General features: G+C 37.6%; 1 protein-coding gene across 1 annotated transcript; it reads right to left on the bottom strand.

Annotated features, from left to right (window-relative positions):
- Positions 1–13,818: 13,818 nt before the first annotated feature.
- LOC107461053 (receptor-like protein kinase 7) lies at positions 13,819–17,384 on the bottom strand. The gene is made up of 2 exons (XM_016079506.3): positions 14,654–17,384; positions 13,819–14,566 (listed from the first exon to the last, which is right to left on the bottom strand). The coding sequence occupies exons 1-2, from the start codon at positions 17,247–17,249 to the stop codon at positions 14,187–14,189; spliced, it is 2,976 nt and encodes a 991-aa protein (XP_015934992.1). The 5' UTR covers positions 17,250–17,384; the 3' UTR covers positions 13,819–14,186.
- Between the last annotated feature and the right edge of the window lie 263 nt (positions 17,385–17,647).

The following is a 17,647-nucleotide window of genomic DNA, read 5'->3' as shown; positions in this document are numbered from 1 at the left end:
TTAATTTAGTTCCTCCCACAATGGGTATTGCTGTTTATGGTAGACTTTAATTTAGTTTAAACTAGTAAATTTATCTGTAATAAGATTACTGGAATATAAATTTATTAAAATTATGGTTTATTTTGTTCTAGCAGTATAAATTATGCATGATATAAAAAGTTTATAAAATCAAATTATTTTTATAAAAAAATAATCGTAGATTGACAAAAGTTTTTGGCTAAGAAGATCAAGCTTTTTATAGAGAAAAAATTAAATAATAAAATTTGTAGTTATTATTTTTATTTGAAAAAGTCTTATTTTTTTATTAATAATTAATTTTAACATTTGTTATCTAAAATTTAAAATAATTTAATGTGTATATTTTTATATTTAATTAGGTGTTAACTGTTAAGTCTGTTGTATAACTTGCTATTTAAAAATAATATTTTTCTCTTTATGTATATAAAAATATAATTAGATATTGGCATAAAAAAATTATATTAATAGTTATAAAATTAACTCAAAATTAATTTTTTTTAAAACAATTGAATCTTAATTCTAAATTTTGACTATAACATTAGTATTCTCTCCAAATTATATGTAATATATATTTAAAAAAGAGAAATAAAAATATAAATTAGAAAGATAAGCGGTGAAAATTTAAAACTAAATAAAAAATTATGTATATAATAACAATAATAATATTTTTTATTTAAATTATATTATTTTGTTAATTTTGTTTTTTGTAGAAAAAAAGATAGAAAAAATAGAGAATGAGAAAAAAGAGAGAGAAAAATAAAGATGAAGAATGAGAGTGAGAGTGAGAATTTGTTAATTTTGAAAGAAAAAAATTATTTTAATTATAAAAAAATATCGGATGACATATTTGATTTGTCAAATTACTAATATAAAATATAAATTATATATAGAGTAAAAATAGTAGGGAGAAATAGAAAAATAGAGAGAGGTAGATGAGAGAATTTAGGAAGGGAGTTTATTAATTTAAAAAAATATTTTCTCTTAATTTTAATAAGAGAGTGTCATGTGACACATTTGATTATTAAATTGGATAGTAATATATGATACATAATATAGGTATATTCAATTTCAATTTAAATTTTAATACAGTTAAAGAATGTCATGTTGCATATTTTGATTGTGAAACTAGTAATTAGTCATTAATATTGATAATGTTATATAAAATAGATAGAGTGGTTGAAGGAACGAGAGAAATAGAAAAAGGAAGAGGGAAGGACCCTTTAATTTTGGAGGAAAAGATTTGATTTCAATTGCAATGAGAAAGTGACATGTGGTACATTTTAGTTGTAAAATTAGTAAGGAGAAGAAAAAATTCTTTAATTTTTGAAAAGAAAGATTTAATTTTAATTACAATGAGAGAGTGACATGTGATATATTTTGGTTGTAAAATTAATAAGAAAGAAAGGATAATTTCTTAATTTTAAAGGAAAAAATTTAATTCTAATTGTAATTAAAAAATGACATATAACACATCTTAATTATAAAATTAGAGATATATAATAAATTTCTAAAAATCAACGGAATGAAATTGGTTATACGGTAATTATACTACACCCTATGAAATCAGAACCAACGACCCATATCTCGGCTACAACTGCAACGTTCACAAAGAGATAAGCAAAGAAACCGCACTATGACCATAATCACCCAATAATCTCGGCTAAGCCCGAGATTCACTACAACTGACCCGTAAACAAACTCAACAGTGAAATCTATAAGACCGAGGGCCACTAAGTAAAGGATACATAAAAAAACACATACACATATACTCATAAGTAATCTTTATATTCATCTTGAGAAAATATCTTCCACTAACTTGAGAGTCGGAGTCCTTTTTGCAAGTGTCCCGCTCGGGTCGTGTTTAAGCAAAGCACCCCTCATTTCGGACACACCTCACCACGGTCTCTCCCCGGAGTTTGGAGCATAGCTCGGAGAAGAGTGACCTTGCACGAACATTGGCGCCCACCGTGGGGCCAAAAACCTCATGTTTTAATCTTTTTCTTACGAATATCATATTTGCCTTGTACGCTCTCTCCTTTTTACAGGAACTCAACCATGACGGATCGCTCGGCGACCCCTTCGAATAACCCCACTAATGCCGATTTGTTAGCCGCAAACGCTGCCCTGCTCGCAGAAAACCAGCGGATGGTCGAACTATTGGCCGGAATGCAAAACAACGACGAACGAAAAAGTAAGAAGAAAAACACCGTTCAACATGAAGAGCATCAGTCAGATTCAAATGCTAAAACAGGGGAGACTCACGTTAGAACAACAAGACGGCGAAATAATCCCTTCTCAGAAGAAATAATGAGCTTCAAAATGCCCAAGAATTTCACACTTCCGATGACATTAGCGCCCTACAAAGGGATCGGAGATCCCAAAATCCACGTCACGAAGTTCGAATCAATGATGTTCCTTAATAGCGACTCCGATCCCATCCTGTGTAGATATTTTCCGACCTTTTTGGACAGAGCTGCTTTATTATGGTTTTCTAACCTGCCCGCAGGATCAATATCAAGTTTTGATGAGTTCACTAAACTATTTGTAAACCATTTTGCAGCGTCAAAGATCTATGTACAAGATTCAGATTACCTCAGTACCATCAAGCAGGGGCAGTAAGAGAGCTTAAAAGAGTACATGACGCGGTTCACAGAAGCAGCCATGCAAATACCTAATCTTAATCCCGAAGTACAATTGCATGCGATCAAAAGCGGCCTCCGACCAGGAAAGTTTCAGGAAGCAATTGCGGTGGCAAAACCGAAAATGCTAGAAGAATTTCGAGAAAAAGCCCAGGGCCAGATCGAAATCGAAGAACTCAGGGAGGCCCAAAGAAACAAAAAGTCGATGAAAAAAGAAGAAGAAAGACCGCAAAGGTCCACCAGCAGAGACACAAGAAAGCCATTCAAACTAGCACCTAAGTTCGATTCATACACAAAATTCAACACAAAGCGGGAGGATATAATCAAGGAGATTCTGCACAATAAACTCATCAGACCACCAGTCAGAGCAGGAACATACCAAGACCAGAAATATGTAGACAAAAATAAACATTGCGCTTTCCACCAGAAGTTCGGACATACGACGGATGAATGCGTAATGGCAAAGGATTTGCTGGAGAGGTTGGCAAGGCAAGGGCTCCTAGACAAGTATATCTCGGCCCGGAGGCAGCGAGAAACAGAAAGAGAAAGCAGGCAAAAATAGGTCGAAACCCCCCTCCCCCATCCAAGAGAATTATTAACTACATTTTAGGTGGTTTTGCAGGCGGAGGGACTACAACCTCGGCTCGGAAAAGGAATTACAGAACCATGCTGACAATGGAAGGATCCCGGCCAGAAAGACAAACGTCAATAACAAACTCTCACATCAACTTCAGCGTGGCCGATTTCAAAACAAACTGTCCGAACTTAGATGACCCGGTTGTCATCTCACTTTACATGGGAGAAGGTCCTACTCGACCCAGGAAGCAGTGCCGACGTCTTGTTCTACTCAACCTTCAAAAAGATGCACTTCAGCGACAAAGCACTACAGCCATCACCCGGAGAATTGGTAGGGTTCTCTGGGGAAAAGGTATCAGTATCAGTATATATTTGGTTGAGGACAACAATCGGAGAACCACCAAATAACAAAACTTTAGATATTCAATTTTTGGTGGTTGATTGCCCCAGCCCTTATAACATTATCTTAGGGCGTCCATCGCTAAATGCTTTGGGAGCCATTGTCTCAACTGTACATCTTTGTGTAAAATTCCCTTTGCAGGACGGCGCGGTGGGGATAGTACACGCCGACCACAAAGAAGCCAGGCAATGCTACAATGCCAGCCTTAAAGCCATCAAGAAGGAGGCACCTCGGGTCTATACGGTGTATAATTCGGCAAACATACCAACTTTGACCGAACTTGACCCCCGAAGTGACAATCACCCCCCCACACCAACGGACGATCTTGAAAAGGTAACATTAAATCAAGATGAGCAATTTACTAATGTTGGATCTGCATTTATTGCAGGACAGAAGACCGACCTAATGGCATTACTGAGAACAAACGTCGATCTATTTGCATCAACACCGGCGGATATGCCCGGCATTGACCACAGCTTTATTTGCCACAAGTTAGCGGTCCACCCCAACGCCCGACCCATACGACAAAAGAAAAGGAATTTGGGCGATAAACGATGATAGGCAGCAGAAGCAGAAACCAAAAAGCTCTTAGAAGCAGGTTTCATTCGGGAAATCCGATTCTCAGCATGGTTAGCAAATGTCGTGATGGTGCGAAAAAACTCGGGAAAATGGCGCATGTGTGCAGATTTCACTGACTTAAACAAGGCATGCCCCAAAGATGGGCATCCGCTTCCTAACATAGATAGATTGGTGGACGACACGTCAGGCTTCCCGATACTCAGCTTCATGGATGCCTATTCAGGCTATAACTAAATCCTCATGCACTTAGAAGATGAAGAAAAAACGGCATTCGTCACCGACCAAGGAAGCTTTTGCTACAAAGTCATGCATGTTGGACTAAAAAACGCAGGAGCAACCTATCAACGGTTAATGGACAAGGTCTTCAAAATCAGATCGGCAGAAACATCGAGATATATGTAGACGATATGGTAGTGAAGTCAACTTCGGAAGAACAACATAAAAAAGACTTGAACAAAATATTTGGACAGCTCAGAAAGCACAACATGAGACTAAACGCAGAAAAGTGCACGTTTGGAGTACAGGGTGGAAAATTCCTCGGTTTCTTGCTAACCCACAGAGGGATAGAAGCAAATCCCGACAAATGCAATGCAGTAATCAACATGCAATCCCCTAAAAACAAGAAAGAAGTCCAACAACTTACAGGTCGGCTGGCGGCTCTTTCTAGATTCTTGCCAGCAGCGGTAGAAAAATCATACCACTTCTTCAACACACTAAAAAAGTTGGACCAGTTCAATTGGACAGAAGAATGTGAAGAAGCCTTCATGAAATTCAAGCATACCCTAGGATCACCACCTATACTAAAAAAGCTAGAGCAAGGTAAGCCGTTACATCTTTTCCTTTCAGTTTCAACTAACACAATAAGTTCAGTCCTTGTAACAGAAAACGACAAGGAGCAACACCCAGTATATTTCATGAGCAAAGTTTTGCAGGGTGCTGAAACAAGGTACCCAATGATAGAAAAACTTGCATTCGGACTTATCATTACAGCTCGGAGGCTATGTCACTATTTCTAAGGATACCGAATTATTGTTCGGACAAACCAACCATTACGGCAAATCCTGGCGAGACCCGACCTGGCGGGAAGGCTCACAAAGTGGTCAGTCGAGCTCTCAGAATTTGACATCACATATCAGTCCAGGGGATCACCCAGGGCCCAGGCTCTAGCTGAATTCATATCAGAATTCACGAGTATAGTAGAAGAACAAGAGTCATGGGAATTGTACGTCGATGGAGCATCCAATGACAATGGGTGTGGAGCAGGTATACTACTACGAGATAACAAAGGCGTACATGCCAAACAATCAATCAAATTCATGTTCCAAACAACAAATAACCAACCCGAGTACGAGGCGCTACTGGCAGGGTTAAAACTGGCAAAAGAAATCCAAGTGCTGAACTTGCAGGTATACTGCGACTCCTTACTTGTAGTACAGCAGGTAACAGGTAACTTTCAAACTAAAGACCCCCTCTTAGAAAAATATCAACATATTATACAGAATATGATAAAAGGTTTTCGAAAATTTGAAATAACACATATACCACGAGAACGAAATAGTAGGGCAGATATACTATCAAAGCTAGCGACCTGTAGAGAAAGTCAACAATCAGAAAATTTGGTACATCTCACACTAACAAAACCTAGCCTAGATATGCAGTATATTTTAAACGTATCACAGGGAGAAGATTGGCGAACTCCCATAATACATTATTTGAAGACGGGGGCAATACCGGAGGGAGATCCGAGATCTTTCAAAAGAAAGGTGGCATATTTTACCTTAGTTGGGGATGCACTATACAGGCGCGGATTCTCTCAACCTCTACTCAAATGCATTGCTGGGAGAAGACACAAAAATAGCAATAGATGAGGTACACGAAGGCATCTGCGGGCATCATATCGGAGGCAGAAGCTTAACATCAAAAATCTTGCACTCAGGTTATTACTGGCCGACCTTAAGATCGGACTGTATAGACAAAGTTTGAAAATGTGAGTCATGTCAAAAGTGTTCGCCACTAATACACAGCCCTGCCGAGACATTACATATGACCGACGCCAGCTAGCCCTTTCACAGATGGGGCATGGACATACTCGGACCACTCCCAATATCACCATGACAGGTAAAATTCCTTTTGGTGGCCATAGATTATTTCACAAAGTGGATAGAAGTACAGTCGCTCGCAAAAATAACCTCAGACAAGGTACAAAAGTTTATTTGGAAATTTATCATTTGTAGATATGGTTTTCCAAGAGAAATTGTTTCTGATAACGGTAGGCAATTTAGTGACAAAAAAATCATTACTTTCCTAACTAACATGAACATCAGACACCATTTTTCCTCTGTCGAACACCCACAAACTAACAGGCTTGCAGAAGCCACTAATAAAGTGATTTTGCAGGCTCTTAAGAAGAAACTGACCGATACTAAAGGCCGCTGGGCCGAACTCATACCAGAAATATTGTGGATCTATAACACAACTCCACAATCCACAACAAAGGAGAGCCCTTTCCGTTTAGTGTATAGAGCTGAATGTATGATCCCTTTAGAGCTCGCTTATGGCTCAACCCGGACCGAACAATTCAATGAGGACGCCAACAGGCAAGCTCGGTTCGCTGAACTTGATGTCATCAATGAAGAGCGCAACCTAACAGAACTAAGGCGAAGATCAGTGCAATCAGCAATGAAGCGACAATACGACAAGAAAGTCATACGAAGAACATTCAAAGAGGGAGACTTAGTGCTCAGGCAGCTAGAAGATATTCGAAAGCCGCCAGGTCATGGAAAACTAGCGGCATCATGGGAAGGACCTTTCCGAATCGTTAAAGTAGTCGGCAAAGGAGCCTATCGCTTAGAAACATTGAATGGAACAACCTTACCAAACACATGAAACATCTCCTTGATCAAATACTACTATAGCTGATCACCTCAATGTAATAAGTAGGATGGTCAGGTACTCTTTTTCCTAACCACGAGGTTTTTTCCCTAAAGAGGGTTTACACGGGTAGGTTTTAATGAGGCCGACCATCCCACAAACCTCAAACATGAGGAACAATTTCAAATGACATATATTCACTATACTATTCATTCATGTTCCTACAGAAACTATAAATCAGCAAACATCAAAGTCGCAATCATAAAACATCATACCAAAATACAACCGAGACATAAAATCGGAACAAACAGTCAATACAATTGGAAACAAAAACCAACATCAGTATTCAAAAAACATAAAATACAAGTCCTATCTAGTTTCTAATACAAATATTCACACAGGCGGCGATACGTTCTCGTTATGATTCTCGCCGGCCTCATCTTGAACAAGCTTTTCACCAACAACAATCTTCGTCACATCAAGATGACGAACATCAAACTCAGGTGCAAACAACGAAATCTGGGAAACCGCCCGATCAAATCCTGAAGTAAACATTTCAATACCATGGTCTTCAAGTTCATGAATGCGGGCAGTCATATACCCTTTGGTCTTATCATTATCTCTTATCTCGGCCTGAAAAGATCTGATCTGTTCCTGAAGACGAGCAACTTCTTTTTCTTTTTCTTCCAACTTCGTAGTGACATCAGTAACAGCTTCCTCCTTCTCTTTCATCTTGGCAGTTATGTCAATGATAACTTTATCTTTTTCCTTAACTGAACGCTCCAATGTGGCGAACTTCTCGACATCAGCCTGCTCGGCGCCGAGCAGTTCAGTAGTACGACCAACATACAACATACAAGCAGCAATAACCTGACAGGAAAAACCATAGAAAAAAACAGCAAACAACAAAGAAAAGAGATAGAAGAGGAGATTACTTGAACATATTTCCCTAGGGATTCTAACCCAGCGCGACGAGTAAGCACCATATCTCCTGGATACTGAGAAGCTCTATCGGAGAGCTCGGCAAAGGGGTACTGGTCACTCCACAAAGAATGAGAGCTCACCCCAGGAATAAAGCCGTGGAGCTTACGCTGACGATCAAAAGCCAAAGATGGAACCTTGGTAGTAGCATTACCTCCCTCATACAACACTTCCACAGAAGTGTCAGACTCCCCCCTTTTCCTTTTCGAGGAAACAGGTTGCGCAGTTGAAAAGGCAACATCTTCGTCAACCTTCGGAATAGCAACTTTCTCTTTCTTCTTATCAAGGAAAGATTGAAGTCTGGACGAGGTAAGATGAGGAACCCGGCCACCTACAGACAAACACATCAAGTCAATAATCAACGATACATTAGCACTAAAAATACACAAGTATATTACCTATATAAGTCCTCAACCCCTCCCTATCATTTTCATTCTCAAGACGCAACACCTCGGAAATCGAAAGACATTCGCCAGCAGCAAAATTTTTTACTAAGAAATCAATAACTAAATCCTCTTCCTCAGACCTATAAGCCTCAAGGATTTGCATATGCTCGGAACACCAGTAAAGTGGAAACTTCTCAAACAGCTCATCATCAAGATAAAAAGGATATTCAGTCTCCTTAGAACGGACCTTAACAAACAGAGATTTGAAATTCTTAAAAGAGGACTTATACAGAAGAAAAATAGAACGACCGGGAAAGCTACTCAAAAATACCCACAAGCCCTTACGAACACCCTTAGACTGGAACAAAGAAAAGAAAACTCCAAGAGTAGGGGAATACTCCAGAAAAGACATCAGACACTGGAATGCCTTCAAAAACTCCCAGGAATTTGGATGCAATTGAGAAGGGGCACAATTTAATTGAGTCAGAATGTCGCACTCAAAGGAGGAAAACGGAAACCTAACATGCAACTCGAAAAAGCAAGGGGTATACATATAAAAATACTCCCAGTCACCCCTACGTTCACAAACCCTATCCTCAGACGAACAAGGAAGAAGTTCGACGGTGATATCAGAACAATCTCTAATCAATTTCATAGTACGAAGTTCTCGAAGAGACTCAGAAGAACAATACGAAGAAGCACGGGTCTTAACGTCATCATGCACCCAATGATACAAATCATCCCTATTAACTTCAACAACTTTCTGTTTCTCCTTTGATTTTTTCTTTTCCATTTTTAGAATACTATCTGACAAATACAGGAGAAGAAGCAAGAAGAAGGAAGAGATAAAAAAGCTAACCTTTGGAGGTCATTTTTCAGGAACAAGTAAAAAGGAATGATTTTTTCGAAGATTTCCAAGGGAAGCAAAAATCAATTACAGCCCACTAGCGAAATTGGAAGACCAGGGGTTAAACCGCTAAGAAAATGGAAGTCATAAACGGTCAAAGAGCAGTCATTAAGAGAAGTAATTGCAGCATGTTCTCCTAAAAACAGGGGAGAACAACTTTCCAAAACCAATATTGAATCGTTAATTCAATTTTTAAGGAAACATGCTTTTCGAAATCAAAAGGCCAAGTAAAACGCAGTGTTGAGCTTGGGGGCTAACTCATCTAGGGCAAGCCGAGATATAGGTCATACTAAAAGCTCAACTTGCTACTTAACACCCAAGCAAGTCAAGCTTGGGGGCTATATACTACACCCTATGAAATCGGAACCAACGACCCATATCTCGACTACAACTGCAACGTTCACAAAGAGATAAGCAAAGAAACCGCACTATGACCATAACCACCCAATAATCTCGGCTAAACCTGAGATTCACTACAACAGACCCGTAAACAAACTCAACAATGAAATCTATAAGACCGAGGGCCACTAAGTAAAGGATACATCAAAAAACAATACATATATACTCATAAGTAATCTTTATATTCATCTTGAAAAAATATCTTCCACCAACTTGAGCGTCGGAGTCCTTTTTGTAGGTACCCCGCTCGGGTCGTGTTCAAGCAAGGCACCCCTCATTTCGGACACACCTCACCAAAGTCTCTCCCCGGAGTTTGGAGCATAGCTCGGAGAAGAGTGACCTTGCACGAACAGTAATATATTTGGAATCATATCGACATACTAAGCAAAAAATGCTCAATGTTTACTGCTTTCATTAGACTACCAATAATAAAATTTAGTGTAGTATATTTTTTTGGTTCAGTGTGGGCCAAAACCCAATCCACACAAACAAAAACATGAAACCAAATCATTCCATCTACACACGACTAAATCTTTAAAGTGATTTTTTATATTCGATTTGTGCATCAATTGTATTTTTGAATTTTTAATTTCACCATTTTGGATTTTGAAATTAAATTCCGAACTCCATAATATTCCTTAATCCTTAGGTTCATTTCCGTCAGCAGTTGAGATGATGAATTGGCACAACCACAACTATGCTAGATGTGCCATACGACGTCGTTTAGAGTATTGGTACTTAATGAGACAAAAACGTTACCATTTTACATAAATGAAAAAAACAAAACATTGGAGACCTATGTATTTTGATTGTTTATAATTCTTCTTCTTTTTTTCTCCAACACTCAACATTTCGTCTTTGTCTTCTTCTCATAACAGTGAAGGCTTGTGGTGGTGTGTTTTGCAAGTTTGACAATTTTGTGGAACGGTAGTGTCATCGTTGAATTCGTTCTGTCCGTGCAAAAAAGAGGAAGCACCATTATTGTTGTCATCGAGGTCAGTATATAGTATAGTTTTTTTTTTTTTAGTTAATTTTCTTTTTGAATGTGGTTGGGATATTTTCATTGTTATTGAAGGTTTAGCGTTTCAAATGTTTTTCTATTAGGGTGGAATTTTAAAAATGCTTTAATCTTTGCATTAAACATGATATGCAAAATGTTGAATTTCCGTTTTAGTCATGGTTATTAAATTAAGTTGTACAATCTTTATTTTTAATGTAGATAAAAATTTTATTTAATATCATATCCCTAACCACCTAAGGATGGGGCGGCATCTACAGCCACACCAATCTGGTACCTTCCTAGACCTGGTTTGTGTTGATGTTCTTGTCCAATTTCTGGTTGAAGGCGAGTAGTTCGAGCTCTCTGTTGTGTGACTACCCCTCCCCCCAAATCATTTGGTATACTTCTGCAAAAAATTTGATAACGACCAATACTAGAGTTGGAAAAAGAATAAGAAAAATAGCAAAAAGATGGAAGTAACAGAGTAGAAGATGTAGAGGTACAAGAAGATGGGATAAGTTTATAAATGCAAACTGGAATTATTATGGAACATCATCACCATATTTTCACGTTACCTAGCCATTATTAATGCTAGAGTGGCAGCAGTGGCTACGCCAGCTCATCATCTCAGCTGCTGAGTCATGCTGAAAATGAATCTAAAATTTTTTATAAAGTCTAAAGTTTAATTTTGAGGTCTAAACTAGTGCAATTGAAAATTCAAAAATATAATTAATATACAAATCGAATTTAAGAGACCACTTTAAAAATTTAATCCACATAATTAAATGAACCCAACAAAACATCCTGTCATTTGAAATAACTCCAACCTAAATATCTAATAACAACAAATGCCTTAACTACTCTATGCTACTAAGGTGAAACAGAACTCTAATGATTAATGAAGATCTATTGATAGGAGAAAAAAAAGTATTTAACCTCTCTAAATCTTGACTCATAGTATTATATCTCGTAAATTTTTAATACTTAGTTAAATTTATCATCTCTTATCTATCAATTTATATATATTTTTATTGATAATGCTAAAAAGACAAAAAAAAAGCTCAAACTTATCTTATTTAATATTTTTAATTGTAATAATAATTAATAAATATTAAATAAAATAAATTTAAATTATTTTGACGGTATTTTTTCTCCCAAATATTATTATATTTTTATTTATTTGTTTATTTTTGTATTACACTACATACTCACACACGCATACTCTCCTATGGATTTCTATATTCTATTTCCTGAGTTGACCCATGTTTCGGATCATGTTACAATTTAGAATAATTACAATTACTTGATCAACCTAAGTCTCGTTGAAAATATTTTTTTGTTTAAACAGATTAATGGACTTATTATTTGACCAACCTATATTAGTAATCAAGTTGTTGTTTTGTGTTTTTTTTTTTTACATATTTGTTTGTCGTTCTAGGCTTTTGTTTATTTTGGACTTGCCTTTTAGGTTTGCTAAATGGACAATGTAGAGGTAGGCCTACGCATTTATTATTGGCCATACTGAATACCAGTTTGGTTTTAGATATTTTATTCAGTTCACATGTGAAAAGAGAGGCAAATCATGATGTAGATTATGCCTTCACTAAGAAAAAAGTTTTTCATCTATTCTTCCAAAAAAAAATTTTGCAACTAGGGTTTGACAAAAACATTAAAAATTATCACAACTTGGAATTTTGTAGTTTCATAAGCCATAAGCAATTAAGCTTATCAAAAGCCTTTTTTTTTTCTCACAGTATCCCAGTATCTCCTACTCCGACAAGGACTAATCTATTGCAGTACTGAGCTCCATTTAAGGATTTGCTGCTGGCCAATAAATTACTGCATACACAAGACGGAATTCGAACATAGGCTATTATTCTTGTTGAAACTGAAATTTTTTTATACTTTAATACATTTTTTTATCAAATAAAAAGTGCGTATAAATGTGAAATACCATTTTTTAATATAAGACTTTTGACTTTTGTGAAAATAATTATAACAGAAACTCAAACGGATAACCAAACGAATAGGAAAACCAGAGAGAAAGATAATTTATTTCAATTCGGCAACCTAAACAATAAGGATTATGATTTCTTCTGATTTCAGATTGTTTCAATTTGTTTATATAGTCAACACGAAATTCTTTCTTGTTTTGAGAATGGAAATTAAAAAAAAAAAGGTGATACAATCGGCTTCAAGCAAATGAAACCACCGCAGCTTAAGCACATTTCAATCAATTCTTTTAAAAAATTAATAGAAGTTTCATTTATGAATTAATTTTAATATGACAGCGTTTACACCTAATATGAATTGAATATTATCGCTCAACAACTCTATCTAATAGTTTTAGACATTGCATTCGAACTTTTCTTTCTTTAAGGTTTTTCTAAGAAGAATTTATTTCTTTATAATTAATGTCTACCTCCTATAGAAACAACAAAGTAGACAATTAATAAGTACAAATTGAGGTCGATTTTTAGCTGTAACATTTCTTACTTCATACAGGTGCATGTGATAGTGACAGCCACAACTATACAACGATAATAGATAATATAAAATACACATCACAACATTACATTCAATAATTCAGAGATGCATGCATATGGTGGATTAGTCCTTTGACATTTTTATTGAGCGCATGTTAAAAGATTTCAATCATCAAAAAGTTCTTTTACTCCTTTTTGAGATGTTATCCTAATCACAACTCACTATAGTCTTGTATTATTGTTATTTTTTGTTTGGACTTCTATCCTAGGTTGGACAAAACATCATCTAATTGTTTCAAATTACTAGTACATATTTGATTTATAATTGGGTTTAGATAATGATAAAATTTCTAATGGCAAAAATTTTAAGGTTTTATTCCATTATTTCAATATAAAAATTTGCAAGCTAAAGCTAAAATATTGTATGAAGTTTCAAAAGTAATGGATGAAAAGGTACCCATCTTAAAAAGTTAAAAGGAGAATGATTTTGGATTAGTCAAAAACCATCATATGTATGATACATTGGGAATAGAAAATCTCAATTATTTGAACGATAGCATATATGGTTCATTCCCATGAAAAAAATAAAAATAAAGGAGCTTGCTTTTTTATTACAAGTATTTGGAGGTGACCCCTTACTAAGATTTTCATCCATAATACAGTTTAAAAATACACGTTAAGGAAGTTCTAACTAATATATTTTACATACTATCTCCTAGGAAAATTTACATTATCATCTAATTAGTGGTTTTAATTCTCTTTCATGAACTAAAATTCTTCAACCTTTTGCATCTTGGCATGGATGATACTCTTCTGAGAAATTTTATTATTAGTAAAAGATAGTTTTTATACTCATTATTGCAACTCATCCTAATAAACTCACTAATATTTTAAACCAACTAAAACTTCTCAGAAGAGTTACAAAAATGAGTACAAAAACTATTCTATTTGGCATTGGCTCTGATTTTGTTTTGAGTGCCATCTTTGTTTATGACAATTCCAACCAATTTACATGGCTCCGCATCTTCAAGCATTTGAACCACTGTTCTCATGGTAGGCCTCATAGCTGGAAGAGTTGCTGTGCATATAACTGCAGTTCTTAACACTTTGCAAGCTTCTTCTTTATACATCTCTGGAATTCTTGCATCCACAACACTCCCGAACATTTCTTTGTTCTGTGCTTTACTATGGACCCAGCTTACTATGTCTTTGTTTTCACCAAATTCTGCTTCAATTGGCCTTTTACCTGTCACTAGCTCCATCAATACAACTCCAAAACTGTACACATCACTCTTCTCATTCACCTTATAAGTGTAGCCATATTCTGCACTTATTTAAAACATAAAAAATATTAACAAATATTTATAATTAATAGATAGAAAGAAGAACACGAGATTATGAACTAACTAACCAGGAGCAATATAACCATGTGTTCCAGCAATGACTTGAGTAGAATCATTTGCAACGTTAGCTTGAACAATCTTAGCCAAACCAAAATCGGCAATCCGAGGCTTCAAGAACTCATCAAGCAAGATGTTACTGGACTTAACATCCCGATGAATAACAGGCCTCTCACATGAGTGATGCAAGTACTCCAAGCCCTTGGCCGAGCCAACCGCAATCTCATACCTTATCTCCCAATCAAGCTCCATCTTCCCACCGGTGTGCAACTTATCCCACAAGCTTCCATTAGGCAAATACTCATACACCAAAAGACTAGAATCCTCACTTGTTATGCTACAATACAGCTTCACCACATTCACATGCCTTATGGAGCTCAATGCCTGCACCTCTGCATCAAACTCCTTCGACTTCCTAGTGCGCTTTCCGGCCAGCATGGGCGTTCCACTGCCACTACCAGTACTCCAGGATCTCGACTTCTTCGTCCTCCAATCAACATCGGTATTCCATATATGCTTTACAGCGAGCTCTTTTCCATTGGACAATATCACCCTGTAAACATTACCTGAACCTCCTTTTCCAATGAGATTCTCTTGCTTGATCGAATCAAGAATCTCGTTTTCGGTGAAGCTTAGAACATGGAAGGATTTTACGTCCCATGAATACTCCTCTTTAAGAGAACGCTCTCCTCCTCCACATTTCACTTTCTTCTTGTTCTTCTTCTTCAAGTAAAGCGCCAAACAGAGCATAACTACAACCAACCCAATTGGAATGCAAACCACAAGAGTACGTAGACCTTTTGACATGCCAGAATCCTTAGAGCACCGAGGGAATGAACCGATCAAGTCAACGCTGCAGAGTCCAGGGTTTCCGGCGAGGCTACCATTGTAAGCTTGAATGGTAAGAGCCTGAGGAATTTCCCCGGTCAACCTATTCTCCGACAAGTCAAAGAGGCTCAATCTCAGCAACGCCAAACTTTCCGGAATCTCGCCGGACAGTTGATTCCTGGACATGTTAAGCGAGTTCAGAGCCGGTAAAGATCCTAACGAAGAAGGAATCTTGCCGGAGAGCGAGTTCATCGATAAATCTACGTCGTTTAGCGTAGTACAAGAACCTATAGACTTAGGTATCGATCCAGTTAACTCGTTCTTCTGTAAATAAAGGCTTCCGAGTTGTTTCAATTCTCCAATTGAATCTGGAATCTCACCAGAAACTTGATTCTCGCTGAGATCAATAGTGACTAACAAACTCGCTTCCGAAATCTCTTTTGGTATCTGACCGGATAACCGATTCTTCCGGGCGTATATCTGAGCCAGTTTCTTAGCGCTCTTGATGTCAGAGGTAACCGAACCTTCTAGATTGTTGAGTTCAATATCTATGATATCTACGTTCGGAAGACCCCAAATTCCTCCCGGTACGGAACCGGAGAGCGAGTTGTTACTGACTCTGAAGCGGTTAAGAGTGTTACAGGAAGCGTAGGTTTCCGGTATTGATCCGGTGAGCTTGTTCTGAAGCACTAACAGAGCAGTCATTTTCCCCTTCTTGCACATGTCAGGTGGAATCGGACCCGAAAGCATGTTCTCCGAAACATCCACGAAATCGAATTCCGTCCAAGAACCCAGTCTCTGAGGGATTTCACCAATTAATTTGTTTCTATACAGAGATAATGCCTTGAGGCTCTTGAATTCGCCGATCTCTTTCGGAATCTCACCGCTGAAACCGTTTTCGAAGAGCTGAAACGAAACGAGATTGGTTAAGAACTTCACCTCGGTGAGATCGCCTTCCAGTTTGTTCATTGAACCGTCAAAGTAGTTTAGTCCCGTAAGGTTGCGAAAACCGAAGGGAAGCTTTCCGCTTAGGGAATTATTGTAGAACGTCAGCTGCCACAGCTTCTTCAGATTAACGATCTCGCCGGGAAGCTCTCCGGTGACGAAATTATCGGAGAATTCCAGTTCCGTAAGCTCCGTAAGGTTGCCGATTCCGACTGGAATTTTCCCTCCAAGTGAACAATTCGAAAGGTAGAGCCAGTTCAGTTTCTTGAGACTAACAACTTCTTTCGGAAATGGCGTGAGATCGAAGGGGTTATCACCAACGCTTAACTGTAACAGAGAATCCGTCATGTTCAACAGTGACTGCCATGGAAAAGTTCCGGAGAAACCGCTCTGGTTCAAGAACAAGTACTGCAGTTTGTTTAACGGTGAGATGTCAGGGAACGTTCCGTAGAAGTTGTTCTTCCCAAGGTCCAAGAACTTGAGCCCGGTGCAGTTTCTGATGTCGTCGGAGATTTTTCCATGGAGAGAGTTGAAACCGAGCTCGAGAGTCTGGAGAGACTGGATGCGGCAGAGATTGTGAAAATCAAGAACGCCGGTGAGGGAACGGTTGGTGAGGTTGATTCCGGTAACGGAATTGGAAGCGTCACACGTAACGCCGTTGAAGGCGCAAACGGAGTTGTCAGGGGTCCATGAGAGGAAGGCGTTGGAGTTTGGTGATTGAAGGGTTGACTTAAAGTCGAGGAGGAGTTGACGATCGTCAGAATTAACGGCGAGGATTAATGAGGAAACGAAGAGAAGGAGAAGAGTGTGGTGGGAAGAAGGGGCGGGAAGCATGTTGACGTAAGTGTATGAGGGAGAATGGAAGGGAAGGAATGAAGAAGGTTGTGATTAGGTGTCTTGAAACGTAAGAAAGTGATAAGGGAGTTACATATAATATAAGAAAGAAGGAACAAAGTGGAAGCTCGTGGGAATGGAGGGGATAGTGGGGAGTGACTTATATGATAATAATGCCAAAATTGCCAATGCAGCAATCCTCAACACTACTGGCTGTAGTAAATCCCCCACCACCTAGTGAAAAGTGAAAACAGGTTTTGTCATTTACTTATTTCCCATTAATTTTGGATGATGCATGAACGTGGACGTGGTTCATTGTTGATATTTTTTCCGCATCTTTAAATACTTATTATTAAATAAAAATAGAAAAATACTATTTGTACACTAAAATCAGTCAT

This window comes from Arachis duranensis, chromosome 8 (assembly GCF_000817695.3).
Source record: "Arachis duranensis cultivar V14167 chromosome 8, aradu.V14167.gnm2.J7QH, whole genome shotgun sequence".
Taxonomy (NCBI): domain Eukaryota; kingdom Viridiplantae; phylum Streptophyta; class Magnoliopsida; order Fabales; family Fabaceae; genus Arachis; species Arachis duranensis.
Note: the sequence above shows the minus strand (reverse complement) of the source record. Positions and strands in the feature narration are given on the sequence as shown.

Excerpts from the sequence above, each read along its gene's own strand:
- LOC107461053 (XM_016079506.3), bottom strand. The coding sequence starts at position 17,249 with ATGCTTCCCGCCCCTTCTTCCCACCACACTCTTCTCCTTCTCTTCGTT. Across the intron at positions 14,567-14,653 it reads ACATGGTTATATTGCTCCTG|AATATGGCTACACTTATAAG; the intron begins GTTAGTTAGTTC and ends AAATAAGTGCAG.